Source organism: Mastomys coucha, unplaced genomic scaffold, assembly GCF_008632895.1.
Source record: "Mastomys coucha isolate ucsf_1 unplaced genomic scaffold, UCSF_Mcou_1 pScaffold12, whole genome shotgun sequence".
NCBI classification, from domain to species: Eukaryota; Metazoa; Chordata; class Mammalia; order Rodentia; family Muridae; genus Mastomys; species Mastomys coucha.
The window spans coordinates 89,040,139-89,054,705 of NW_022196894.1; the positions used below are offsets into that span (position 1 = coordinate 89,040,139).

Consider the following 14,567-nt stretch of genomic DNA (forward strand, 5'->3'; position numbering starts at 1 on the left):
AGTCTTGACAAAATACTTGCAAAGCAACTTCAGGAGCATCTCAAGAAGACACATCCTTATCAAGTGGGTTTCATCCTGGAAAGGCAAGCTTTGCCCAACACATGTAGATCAATAAATGTAGTACATCATATAAACAAACTTGATAGAAACCACACAACCAGTTGATATCAAAGAGGCATTTGACAGCGCTAAACATGCCTTCATGATAAAAGTCATGGACCTGTTAGAAACATATGGAACATACCTCAAAATAATAAAGGATATACAATCTATAGCCAATATTAAATGGAGACAAACTGTAAGTACTTCAAAATTATACTGTGAATTACACACCTTCAAATTATACTGTGGAGGTATAGAGATAAAGACAGTCTACTGGCTTAAAAACAGACAGGAAGGCCAATGGAACAAGTCAGAGGACCTGAAAATAAACTGGCAAAGTGTGTCCACCCAACTCTAGACAAAAGAGGCAAAACCATGGCGTTAGGGGTGGGGACTCACCAAATGGTACTGGCAAAACTGGACATCCACCTACAGAAGAATGAAGTTAGTTCTAGCTTTCACTTCATACAAAAGCCAGCAGATCAAAGACTTTAATTTAAAACCTGAAACTTGTAGACAAAAACATAGGGAATACTCTTCATGACACCGGGGAGGCCAAGCCTCTCTAAATGGGAACTAATCCCAAGTCTCAACTGATGGGATTAGTAACACGTGAAACTACAGAGCTTCTATACACCAAGGGACACTGTCTGTACAGCACACAGGCTACGGGACGGGAAGAAAAGCATGTCCAGCTACACCTCAGACAAGGCTTGATAGCACCACGTCATAAAGAACTGCAGAAATGAAGGAAGTGAATCTACCAGAAACAAATGGACCAATAAATCCAACAGTTTTCAAACACTGAAATGTGCACCCAGTAACTATCTCGAGTATTCAATGTCCTGAGCCGCCAGCCAAATGCACACTGACACTGCTTTGACGTTCTATCCCACCCTAGTCAGAATGGCTGAGAAGAAATCTGATGAATGTTGGTGAGGATGCAGAAAAAAAGGAACTCTTACTCACTGCTGGCTGGGGTGCAGATTAATAGTCATTGTGGAATTCATTCCTCAAAAACCAGAGCTACCATATAACCCAGCTCCTTCACGCATGTGCATCCAGCTCCTTCACACATGAGCACCCAGCTCCTTCACACATGAGCACCCAGCTCCTTCACACATGCGCACCCAGCTCCTTCACACATGCGCACTCATCTCCTTCACGCATGTATACCCAGCTCCTTCACACATGCGCACTCAGCTCCTTCACACATGCGCACCCAGCTCCTTCACTCATGTATACTCACCCAGAGAACTCTACACCCTATTACAGAAATGTCTGCACCCCTGCCCATGGTTACTGCTGTTTTATTCACTGTAGGAAGGAAATGGATCCAACCTAGTTGTCTATGCAGAATATCCAGTACATATAAAAAATGGAATATTATTCAGCTCTAGAGAAAAATAAAATCATGAAACTTGCCAAAAAAAAAAAAAAAAAAAAAAAAAAAAGACCGAGCTTAGAATGCATATTAAGCATCTCAGGGGGAAGAAAATGTCCTTCCTAGATCCTAGCCTGTAAGGTCTACATGAGTATAATTAAGCATGTACATGAGGGCATAACATCTTGTGGAATAAAAAATGAATCATTTACAACACATAGAGTGCTTACTAAAGAGTTCACACAGAATATTTTAAGTCCTGTGAATGTACTCAGGATATATAACACATTCCCAGTGTTTAGTCCTTAAATGGGTATTGGCCACATATGATTCCATGACAGGCTGTTTATCTTACTGAGAGACCCAATTTTTTTTTAAAGATGTGTTTATTTTATTTATATGTGCACACTGTAGCTGTCTTCAGACACACCAGAGGGCATCGGATCCCATTACAGATGGTTGTGAGCCACCATGTGGTTGCTGGGAATTGAACTCAGGACCTCTGGAAGAGCAGTCAGTGCCCTTAACCACTGAGCCATCTCTCCAGCCCAAGATCCAAATTTTAAATTATATCTTCTTTCTTTCCTTCTTTCTTTCTTTTTAAAGATTTATTATTATATCTAAGTACACTGTTGCTGTGTTCAGACACACCAGAAGAGGGCATCAGATCTCATTATAGATGGTTGTGAGCCACCATGTGGTTGCTGGGATTTGAACTTAACCTTTAGAAGAGCAGTCAGTGCTCTTAACCGCTGAGCAATCTCTCCAGCCCCTTAAATTATGTTTTCAATGAATGTTCTTATACAACGTAGTTCTAAATACGACCTAATGTAGTATATTTTATTCTTTCAATAGGAATTCTAGCTATTCAGATTGTAGATATAAAGTTTGTAAGAAGTATGTTTAAAATATCATAATTTGCAAAGCCCAGAGACTACCTGGGAATACTGACTGGTTCCTGAATTTCAAAGAGTACCATGCCAGAAATTTGAAAACACTGAAATCTTTTAGTTTGGGGGAACTGTATTTTTTCTACTGTAATAATTCTATATTGCATCATTGTTGGATAAACATGCTTTTTTTAAAAATGAATTAAACAACAAATACGCTTCTTTTGAAAATAGTAATCAGATAGAGACAGAGTTAAGGGGCTAGAGAAAGGGCTCAGTGGTTTAAGGCCACGGGTAGTGAGCTGGAGTTCACACATGCTAGGTTGTAGTAACTCCAGGACCGGGTATCTGCGCTCTACTGGCCTGCATGGGTGCCAAGCATGCATATGTGTACGATGCACATACATGCACGCATGCAAAACACTCATACACATAAAACCAACCTAAAAACACATTTTTTAGAAAAAAATTTCAAATGCTGCATAACTCAAAACCCAAAGATAGAGCGAATCTACAACACCAAACTATCCCATGAAATCAAGGAATCAAGTATAAAAATCTTGTGCAGTTGAGATAAAGTTGTCGCCGGCGCCTTCCAGGTCCTAGGATTCTTTGATCCACGGCTTCCAGGGACGAGGATCCCGAGCCTGTGGACTAGTAACCCCAAGGGAAACGCCTCAGAACCCCAGGACAAAAACAGGAAGCTGAGCGGGGAGGAGGGGTGGGGGCGGGCTGCGCAGGCGCACTGACTGCACCTCTTTTCCTCTCTGGAGTCTACTGACGGTCCTGAGCTGTCTTTCTGGAAGTGGGGGTGGATCGTGGCAGGGACCTCCGGGAGTCACCGGGTCAGGGATAGACCGCGCCCGGTACTTTCCGAGCCGCTTGCTCACAGAGAGGGCGGGGCGGGGGCGGGGCGTTCGCGGAAGGGGCGGGGCGTTGAGGAGGCGGGGCGTCACGGAGCAGGCCTAGCTGCCCCGGGTCATCTGCGGCTCCGCGGTGCTGTCCTGGCCGGGATGTGAGCGACGGCCTGGCCTCCCAAGACCATGCTCGCTGTCGTGGGCGCGGCGGCCCTGGTGCTGGTGGCCGGGGCGTCTTGGGAGCTGCCCTCAGCCGCAGGTGAGCCGAGGGGCCTGGGCGAGGGCCGGGCATCGGGGAGGGAGAGCTGGGCGCGGTTGACCTGGGTTCCCGTGCGCTCCCCCCTGACGCCCGCCCGCCCGCGGGACGGGAGCCGGCTCCTGCGCCGCTCTTCAGCCTGAGAACGCTGACCCGGCCCGAGCCTCTAGGCGGCTGGTGGGTGGGAAACCAGACAGCAGCAGAAATGCGCTCCCAGCCTAGGGGCCAACGGAGGAGTGAGTTGAAAGTCCCCCTAACGCGCCCGAAATCGCAGCAGGCTAAAAAAACAATAACAAGCCAGGAAACCACTGGGCTAGTTACTTCAGGAGTATGCCGACCAAGGGTGATAGACAAGAGAGATCTTTTCATAGTGATGTGAGGAACCTAAAAAAGACGACCTAGCCTTACTCCTGGAGGTAAGTTCCGAATCTTCTTAGAAACCGGTACATCTGGGAGGTAAGTGATGCCCCAAATCTCAACAAGAAGATGGCTCATTTCTGGCTAGACATGCCCATGATGTACATGCAGGCAAAGTAGTCACACATATAAAGTACATCGGAAAAAAGAATATTATGAACAGTGTACTGTAACAGCTACAAATGCTCTTGGATCTTTTGTTGCTCTTATGAGCACAATTGCTGCTTTTTCTGCACAGAATCTGAATTCCAACAGTTGGGCTGGGGATCGAGCTAAGATGATATGGATAATAGGATAGATTCAATTTAGGGATGAAATCAAAGATTCTGTTCAGGGTACTGGAAGTGTGGCTCAATGGTAGTGTGCACTTAGCATTAGACAGTACTGAGAAACTGAAAACTCAGTGTGAGAAGACTTGATGGCTGGCTAAAAAGAAAAAAAAAACCTCAGAAATCTTAGATGTCTCCTCATAGGATCTAACTAGAGGCCTCTGGAGTAGAAGCTTGCCAGGCGATATGACATGATAGTCTGATGCAGAAGTTTTCAAAACAAGAGACAACAGTGGAGCCAGACATAGAGTTAAAACACACATTTTAAAATGATGGCCTAGGAGCTGGAGAGTTGGCTCAGCAGGTAAGAGCACTGGCTGCTCTTGCAGACGGACTTGGTTTGGTTCCCAGCACACACTTAGTGACTTGCAACCTTCCCAAAATCCTGCTGTGGTCCAGGGGATTTGAATACACTCATCTGACTTCCTTGGCCATGGGACACATGTGGGGCACACACAAATGTGCAGGCAAAACACATACACATACAGAAAGTCTTTTTGTTTTGTTTGTTTTGTTTTGTTTTCGAGACAGGGTTTCTCTGCATAGCCCTAGCTGTCTTGGAACTCACTCTGTAGACCAGGCTGGCCTCGAACTCAGAGATCTGCCTGCCTCTGCCTCCCAAGTGCTGGGATTAAAGGTGTGCACTACCACTGCCCAGCTGAAAGTCTTTTTTTTTTTTTTTTTTTTTTTAAAGTAGCCTGTTAGGACTGGAGATGACACAGATTGGCAGAGTCCTTGCCTACAGCATGCAAGGCCATAGAATCAATCACAGTATAACAACAACTAAAAAATAAAAGCAAAAATTTCAGCCTGTCAACTGAATAGATGAATAGATGTCCCCATGAGCCAACCTTTTTGTGGAAAGAAATGATAAGACATACATGGCTGTGCTTTTAAGATCATATAATCTGATTTGAGATCTGTGCTTCCTGAGGAAGAAGAGTTTATTCCTACTGGTGTATTCTGTTGTTTTGAGACACAGTCTTGGTATGTAGCCAAGTTGGCCTTAAATGACCTTCTTTCCTCAGCTTCCCAAGTGCTTGGATCACAGAAATTGAGTACCATGTCCAGTAAAAAACAGGTTTTAGGGCTGGAGAGATGGCTCAGCAGTTGAGTGTGCACTGCTCTTGAAGAGGACCTAAGTTGGAGCACCCATGTTGGATGCCTCACAACCACCTCCAGCCCTAGGAAATCCCAACATGATATTCTGGCCCAAGAGGGCACCTACAGTCATTGTACACATTCCCACACACAGATACATAAACATACCTTTTAAAAAAAAAGTGTTTTAAACAGCTACAGTGTACTTACATATAATAATAATAAAAATCTTTAAAACAAACAAAATACAAGGGCATTGGAGAGAAGGCTCAGCGGTTAAGAGCACTGACTGCTCTTCTGAAGATCATGAGTTCAAATCCCAGCAACCACGTTGTGGCACACAATCATCCATAATGAGATCTGACACTCTCTTCTGGTGTGCCTAAAGACAGCTACAGTGTACTTACATATAATAATAAATAAATCTTTAAAAAACAAGAAAGTGTTTTAAAAACATCCCTTTTTTTTTTCTAGGAATATGACTAGAGTAGACAGCATCTTGCTGAGAAGTGTAGAGAAGTTAACAATTGCACTGCCTTTGAAACAATTTGGAAGTCTCTGAAGCCTGCCAAGTGCATGCATCTTCAAGGGAAGACTTGATGAGCAGGCATGGTTGTATCAGTATCAGACAAAAAGGACTTTAAATCACATTAACACAAAGGAGTGACTCAGCTTCGAAGGGAAATTAAAAATTTTATTCTGAAACATGAAGGGCCAAAAATACACATGACTAGGAATACATGTTCAGGGAGGTTACATTAATTTTTGTAACCACAGAACAAAAAAAGTCCAAGGACATTCCATAAATACAGGGAGCAACGCAGGAGATTTACATTGATTACATGTTAAAGGAGTAAGGGGACCCATTCTTGGAAGACTGTCTGAGCCAGAGCTCTGCTCTCTACCTACTTGTCCTGGAAGTGTTAGGTCAGTGTCTTAGTTAGGGTTTTACTACTGTGAACAGATACTGTGACCAAGGTATGTCTTATAAAAGACAACAATTAGTTGGTTCAGAGGTTCAGTCCATTATCATCAAGTGGGGAGCATGGCAGCACCGAGGCGGGCATGGTGCAGGAGGAGCTGAGAGTTCTACATCTTCATCTGAAGGTGGCTAATGGAAGACTGATATCCAGGCAGCTAGGATAAGGGTCTTAAGCCCATGTCCACAGTGGCACACCCATTCCAACAAGGCCACACCTCCAAATAATGCCACTGCCTGAGCCAAGAATTTTCAAACCATGACAGTCAGATTTAAAAGATCAGCAGTGGCACTAGTTTCTGAAGGTGCTGGAGCAGCCTTTGTCCCAAGCCTCCCATGCCTGAGGTGCAGATGGGCCTGAGCTTTCACTCCTTTTGGAGGAAGAAGGAACTACGGTCCTTGCTTGAAGTGTCCTATCATCATCTGTCTTCTTTGCAAGTGTCTAACCCACACAATTAAGGCTATGAGAGACAAGGCATTACTTATTAATAAAGGCTCAATACAGCTAGGTAACTAATTACAGAGGCCTATGTGCCTCATGTTTAAATTGTATACCATTTGAATTATTGTGATGAAAGTTTCCTGTCCTTCCTGGGATGGGGATCTTCCCTTTGACCAGGATATCCAAATAACCAGTGAAATGGTAGAGGTTATATTCTAGAAACCCTCTTATTTACCTAATAATGTCCACTTGTCACCCCAACCCCACTGCAATCACAACGTGTCTTATTTTTATCATCTTATTGGGCCTATTTTATTTAACTTTATCATAATTGTGTACATATGTATGTAGGAATGAATCCAGATCGAACTGGACTCTTAACGCAGTCTGAGGCGTTAAGACCTCCATCCACTGGAGGTCTTGGGCTACAACTCCCACATCAGAGGGGACTGCAATATACCTTCCTCTGTTTGAATAAGTTCTGCCCTCGGGCTAGAGATGGCTTAGTGATTGAGTAATTGCACTTGCAAAAGACCTGGGTTCAATTCCCGGCACCCATTTGGTGGTTCACAACCATCTGTAAGTGCAGTTGTGGGAGATCTGGCACCCTCCTCTGACCTCCATGGAGTATATATACACATGTGGGCAAAACATTCCTACATAAAACAGAACACATAAATCTAATTTAAATTTTTAAAAATACAATTGTTATTTCTCAAGATTAAAATATAGTTATGTTATGTCCCCCATTCCTTTCTTCCTTCCACACCCTCTCATGTACCATCACCACCACCACCGACCCACTTGCTCTGTGTTTGTGTGTGATCGTCTGTATTCCTAAATAAATGGTTAACAACCTTCTTAGTCTGTATGCTACTTATGTGTATGTTTTCAGGGCTGTCTATTTGGTGCTGGATAGCTGAATGGTGAGAAGACTATCTCTCCTGCTCTCAGTTGCCTGTAGTCCACCACCACCACTCCCTTATGCCCACCTGCCAAGGATTGAGGCCTCCAAGGGTTTTTCCCTCTCACATTAACATGTTGGCTGGTAGTGTGCTTGTTTAGGTCATGGTTAGGCAGTCATGTCGATGAGACTTCATGGGTATAGCCGCTGACATTTCTAGGAGATACAGCCTTACAGCAAAATCCTTGTTCTTCTGGCTCTTAGAATCTTTCCTCCTCCTCCTCTTCCACAGTGATCCCTGAGCCATAGGTGCTGGAGCTGCACTCGAGCTGCACTGTATCAATTGAGACTGGGCTCATACGTTCTGTTCTAGTCTCCATCTGTTGCAAAGAGAAGTTTCTGTGATGATGTGTGAGAACTGTACTTACCTGTGGGCATAAGAAGAAATATTTAGAATAGAGTTAGTGATTGTGCTGGTTTTAGTAAAGTGAAGGTTGTAGGTTCTCTTCCAAGTCTCTTGACTTCACCAGCCCTAGGCATTTGTCAAGGTTTCCAGTACCAAGTGTGATTTCTGTCTTAATGAGCAGATCTTAAGTCTAATTGGAGAACTGTTAGTTCTCACCAAGGTACGTGCGCCACTATTACACCCTTGGGGTTGCTGTACCATGCTGGTCATTGTTGTGATTTGTAGGCTTCATAGCAGAAAAAAAAGTGAAATGAGTGCATTCAGTCATGTTATTAATGTGTTTAATAACAACTTACAAAACATTTTTTACAGCATATAAATAATCATTTTGTTGCTTGTTGGGTTTATAGGTGGAGAAAATCTGAAACCTCCTGAGAATATAGACATCTACATTATAGATGACAACTATACCCTAAAGTGGAGCAGCCACAGAGAGTCAGTGGGCAATGTGACGTTTTCAGCAGAATATCAAACGTAGGTGACTGACTGGCTTGCTGGAATGATAGGGGTCATAATTTCCTTTTAATGTGGGAAGCAGTTGGTTGTTTCCATTATAGGAACTGTTATGTCTACCTCATGCAATATTTGTAACTTTATCTCATTGGAGATGGAGCTGAGATGAAGGGCTGGTGGATGACTGAGCAAGTACAAGTGCTTGTCCCCAGCCTGACAGTGGATGACTGAGCAAGTACAAGTGCTTGTCCCCAGCCTGACAGGCTGAGTGGATCTCCAGAGCCCAAATGGAAAGAAAGAACCAACTCCTGCAAGTAGTCCTCTGATCTCCACTCATGCTGTGGGGTGCGCATGTTGTGATGTACATGTGCATGCTGTGGTGTGCGAGTGTGTGCGTGTGTGTGTGTCTTGAGGAGGTTTGAAGATACCTTCCCTTCATGGATGTTACACACTCTCTAAATGTTTAACAGCACCTTAGCTGTCTAGACTATGTGGAAAGTGTCCAAGGGCCATGCTGGACCTTGAAACAGTTCCCCAAGCCACTGCATTTAGTTTTCCTGTCATTTCCAGCACACACAGTGGTTTCTTTTTCTTTTCTAAATTTCAGGTTTAGCTTATGGACTGGAGAGATGGCACAGCAGTTAAGAACACTGGCTCTTCTTCCAGAGGTCCTAAGTTCAATTCCCAGTAACCACATGGTGGCTCACAGCCATCTGTAATGGGATCTGATGCCCTCTTCTGGTATGCAGACATACATGCAGACAAAGCACTCATGGACATAAATAAATAAGCCTAAAAAAAAGAAAAATTTCTAGGTTTATTTTATATATTGTTTTGCCTGTATGTATGAATGTGTACCATCTGCATACCTGATGCCTGTGGAGGTGAGAGGAGGGCATCAGATTCCCCAGGACTATAGATAGGGAAGGTTGCAAGCCATCTGTGTGCTGGGAACCTAATCCAAGTCCTCTGCAAGAGCTGTAAGTGCCACTAACCACTGAGCCACCTCTCCATCCCCAGTGTTGTCATTTCAGATACCGTCTGTCCACCTCAGTATTGTCAGCCCTACAGTCCCACAGTATTGACCTTCTACTTCCCATTTGCCAAGAGGATAGGCAGACAGCCTCAGAAGGCAGGCTCACAGGAGGGGCAGCCTTCTGTCTCCTGCTTGGTGTTGGGGCCCCATCTGCACCCCTCTGTCCCCTGTGTAGGGTAGAATCATCAGGGAAGGAAGGAGCTGTGAGCATGTTCCAAGTCAGGACCCTGGAGCTTCACCCGCCAGGTTGCTCACTGGTTCCTGAGTGTCTGTGCACACAGACCTGCTTTTACCTCTAGGGAGTTTACTATATGCAAGCTTCAGTTTTGATAACATTTGGGTTTTGCTGTAGGTTGGATTTTTTCACCCCCCCCATCTAGCTTAGATAGAGTGGGGATATTGAGAAACCCTTAAGTCACTATAGTAACGAGCAGATAGCCCCCTGTAACATCAGCCCCAGCTGCTTCCTAGTCTGACCCACATGGACCCACAGTAACTCATGTACACACACCCACTGACAGACACATTCACACAGAATTTTAAAAGAAATCTTTGAAGACTTAAGAGCCCAGCAGACAGACAATGGTTGGCTTTGGAGAGGCAGAGTTTCGAAAAGCTAGCCACAAAGTGCTGAGGTCTGTCCTGGGTTAGACAGCCTATTCCATGGGTTTCAAACAGGATTATCATAGCAATGCCCAAGTTTCCAATAAGGAAATTAAAGCCCAGAAATACAGGTTTGTTTACCAGAAGCCACACAGTTACCATGGCTCAAGCCAGCTGAATCTGCTTCAGTCGTATGGATCATTTATTTTTGTTTCTTTGAAGTACTAATGTAACCACTCATAAGATTGAAGAAAAACTATTTAAAATTAACTAAATAAGTGGCTGGGGCAGAGGGAAGTGCATGCCTTTAATTCCAGCACTCAGGAGTCAGAGGCAGATAGATATCTGAGTTCAAGACCAGCCTGGTGAACAGTGAGTTCCAGGACAGCCAGGGCTACACAGGGAAACCCTGTCTCAAAAAAAAAAAAAATATTAAGAAATGTCTAATTATTCCAAGTAGTAACTTTGCTCAAATGTATCAAAAAAGAATCAGAGGTTATACAGGGAAATGTTAACATGATAATATCTCATGATTTCCATTTTATTTTTCCCAGATGTTTCTCTTCTGTCATTGCGAAGCCGTCTCCTTAATGTGGGCTTTGGTGGAGGTCATAGGGCAGCACCTGTGGGTCTAAAGTGTGGCCTTCCAGGCCTCAGGAGGTGGATTCCTCCAGACCCTGCAGTGAGTGGCGTAGTAATGAAGCTTGACATAGACCTTGGAAGGCACTTGCTTTAGAAATGTCTTTAATGGCAGCCTCTACAGTACTTCACATGACAAACCTCTTAATGGCCTTGTCCCTGGACATGCACTGGACATAGTCCGTGCAGTAAATTGGCTGTGCATCGTTACCAGCCTGTTAGATGCAACCATTGTTAATTTGGGGGGATTTTGATCCCCAAATTAACTCAGGTTTTCTTCATCAGCACACAATGACACTCACCATAGGAAATAAATTCTTAAGCTAACTATGATGGTGAATAGAAAATACATTTTAAAAGCCTTGGTATATATTAGCTCATTCAGATTTTTTTTTATTAGTAATATTAAAAGAGAAGACGAGGAGGCAAACTGGTTAAAAGTACCTGAATGTCAACATACTACAAGGACTAAATGTGAATTCTCTTTACTGAATACAAATGTTTATATCAAGACACGGTTTCGTGTAAGAGCAGAGAAAGGGAACAGCACATCGTCATGGAAGGAGGCTGATTCATTTATCCCCTTCTACAGAGGTAAGAAGCAGCCACTGGCTGCCTCCGTTGTTACTGTCATACTCTCTAATGAGCATTACCAGAGCAGCTCTGTTGTGCAGTTCCCTTAGGCAGAGCCCCGCTTTCCCAGTGTGCTCACCAAGAGCCTGCCTTTTAGCAGGTCCACAAAGCCAGGGCTCTTTTTCCTAGTATTTTAGAGATATTGTCATGTTCACTTTGATTATCTCTTATCGACAGTATAGACGTGTGTAACTTACTGCAGATGTTGATTAGTCCTTGTTAATGAGGTTCTTTTTAATGTAGAGCAATTTCACACCTTTAAGTTTCTGGGTTTGGGGGGTTTTGTTTGTCTGTTTGTTTCTTTTCTTTTTGGGTTTTTTGTTTGTTTCTTTGGTTGGTTAGTTGGTTGGTTTTTTCGAGACAGGGTTTCTCTGTATAGCCCTGGCTGTCCTGGAACTCAGTCTGTAGATCAGGCTGGCCTCGAACTCAGAAATCCGCCTGCCTCTGCCTCCCAAGTGCTGGGATTAAAGGTGTGCACCACCACTGCTCAGCTGTTTTTCTTTTTTAAAAAAGTACTTTTGCCAGATGGTGGTGGTGTAAACCTTTAACCCAAGCCACCAGAGTTAGGTGGACCTCTGAGTTTCCAGGACAGCAAGAACTACATAGAGAAACCCTGTCTCAAAAACAAACAAAGTGTATTATTTTAACAATGTGCCCAATAGTTTTTTTCATTTTACTCATTTTAATGGTCAAGATGTTAAATGTGAAAAGATATAACCCTTTGACAGCCTCATAATCTCTTTTATTTATGTATATATAAATAAAAATGTGAGGTAAATTTGAGATACACATGTACGCAGGGCTGGTAGAGGCCAGCAGAAGCTGTAAAATTTGCTGGAAGTGGAGTTACACGCAGCCTGACTTAGGAGCTAGGAATTGGATGTGGCTTCTCTGGAGGAACAGCAGATGTCTTAACTGCTGAGCTGCCTCTCTAGCTCTCAGCATTTCTGTAAAGGGAAACACTGCCCTGACCTGTCTTATAACACAGTGGCCTGCCTCCACTTTGTCACCCCCATTCACTTCTCATTGCTATCACGTCCCTCCCCCTCACATGTTACAGAAGTCAGCAGCCATGCCTCCTAACAGGTTCATGCCCAGGCTTTCAGCTTGGTGCCTCTGAGCACACCTTGGACACGGCTCCTTTCCCTTGAAGCACTTCCTTTCCTGGCTCACTGGGGCACTGCACGCTCTTCAGTCTCCTGATTGCTCCCAATATTTTCTTTTTTTTCCCTTCATTCTTTTCTCCAGGAGATTAAGGATGCGCAGAAAAGGGATGGCCATGAAACTGTTTTTGACTCCCCGAATTACATCTCCTGCCCCTCTCCTCCCTCTGAGCATAAGACTGGTATCACCGTCTCCATTCAGTGTCTACCTACATGTTAGAAGCCATCCCACAATAAAAATGGTCAAATGAGGCACTCAATCTCTCCCTCAGACCTCCCTGCAGCCCTCACCTGGCTTTGGGAATGACATCAGGTGGTTATTTGCTCAAGCTCAGACCCTGGATTCATCTTTGGCCTTTTTCTACATGTATATACCTGTAATGATCTGGATTAGTATGGGATCATAAATTTGAATACTTGGTGGAACTATTTGGAAGGACTAGGAGGTGTGGCCTTGTTAGAACTGTGCCACTAGGAGTCAGTCAGCTTTGATGTTTCAAAAGCCATGCCACTCACAGTCTGCCTGCGCATGATGTAAATTCTCATATACTGCTCTACTATCATGTCTGCCTGCCTGCCTCCCTGTTCCCCTCCATGATGGTCACTGATTCTACCACCATGAGCCCCAGTTTCCTTTGATAAGTTGCCCTGGTCATGGAGCTTTGGCACAACAATTGAACAGTAACTCAGACAATGCCTTAACACATTCTGCCTGACCCGTCACGTGAGGAGAGGTGGTGCCCACCTTCTTACCAGGGCACTTGCATTTACTGATGCCTTGCTTACCTCCCTGCTTCCTCATCCCTTGGCCAGGCTCATTGCTCTAGGTCTGAATGGGATTTTGGCTCCTTGTCAACCCCGGCCCCTGTCACACACCCTGTGGCCTTCACTGTCCTATCTTAAGAGACGTCACATGCTATCCACAGGGCCTGGGCTGGTTTTCCACCATGCGTTTGCTTCTACTGGGAGGTTTCAGAACAGCTTTCCTGGTAACTTAGCAGGAACAGCACTTGCTGTCATTGCCAGCATTACCTGTTTTTCTTTAGTGCATGCGTAGATACATATCTCTGGAGGTTGCTCTTGCCATGTCTTCCCAGAGTGTAAAACACAAGTGGGACTTTCTCTGTCTTACTACACCAGGGAAACATTGTTTATTATTAACATTTTGAAATGATGCTACTGAAGTTATGTAATTGTTCTTTGATGTCAACAGCTCACATCAGCCCCCCAGGAGTACGTTTAGAAGCTGAAGATAAAGCCATACTAGTCCACATCTCCCCTCCCGGACAAGATGGGAATATGTGGGCACTGGAGAAACCTTACTTCAGTTACACAATACGAATCTGGCAGAAGTCTTCCAATAACAAAGTAAGTTTCTGTTTTTATCGGCTTGATGTGAGAGAAAGGGAGGTGAATGAATTCTAAAATTTGAATATTTTTAAATTTTTTTTGTAGGAAACTATTAACTCTATGTCTTATCCAGAAAAGATATCAGAACTCTTGCCAGAGACTATTTACTGTTTAGAAGTGGAAGCAATACATCAGTCACTTAAGAATCACAGCAATTACAGTGCAGTGCAGTGTGTAAGCACCACAGGTAAGGACGGCAATTACAGTGCAGTGCAGTGCGGTGTGTAAGCACCACAGGTAAGGACGGCAATTACAGTGCAGTACAGTGCGGTGTGTAAGCACCACGGGTAAGGATGGCAATTACAGTGCAGTGCAGTGCAGTGTGTAAGCACCACGGGTAAGGATGGCAATTACAGTGCAGTGCAGTGTGTAAGCACCACAGGTAAGGACGGCAATTACAGTGCAGTGCAGTGTGTAAGCATCACGGGTAAGGACGGCAATTACAGTGCAGTGCAGTGCAGTGTGTAAGCACCACAGGTAAGGATGGCAATTACAGTGCAGTG

General features: G+C 44.2%; 1 protein-coding gene across 1 annotated transcript in view; it reads left to right on the forward strand.

Annotated features, from left to right (window-relative positions):
* Positions 1-3,145: 3,145 nt before the first annotated feature.
* Positions 3,146-14,567, forward strand: part of Ifnar1 (interferon alpha and beta receptor subunit 1) — a 22,159-nt gene continuing 10,737 nt past the window's right edge. The window contains exons 1-5 of the mRNA XM_031364385.1: positions 3,146-3,492; positions 8,478-8,601; positions 11,259-11,452; positions 13,868-14,022; positions 14,110-14,251. Coding sequence (XP_031220245.1) covers positions 3,420-3,492; positions 8,478-8,601; positions 11,259-11,452; positions 13,868-14,022; positions 14,110-14,251 — 688 coding nt within the window. The 5' untranslated portion in view covers positions 3,146-3,419. The remainder of the gene's footprint in view (positions 3,493-8,477; positions 8,602-11,258; positions 11,453-13,867; positions 14,023-14,109; positions 14,252-14,567) is intronic.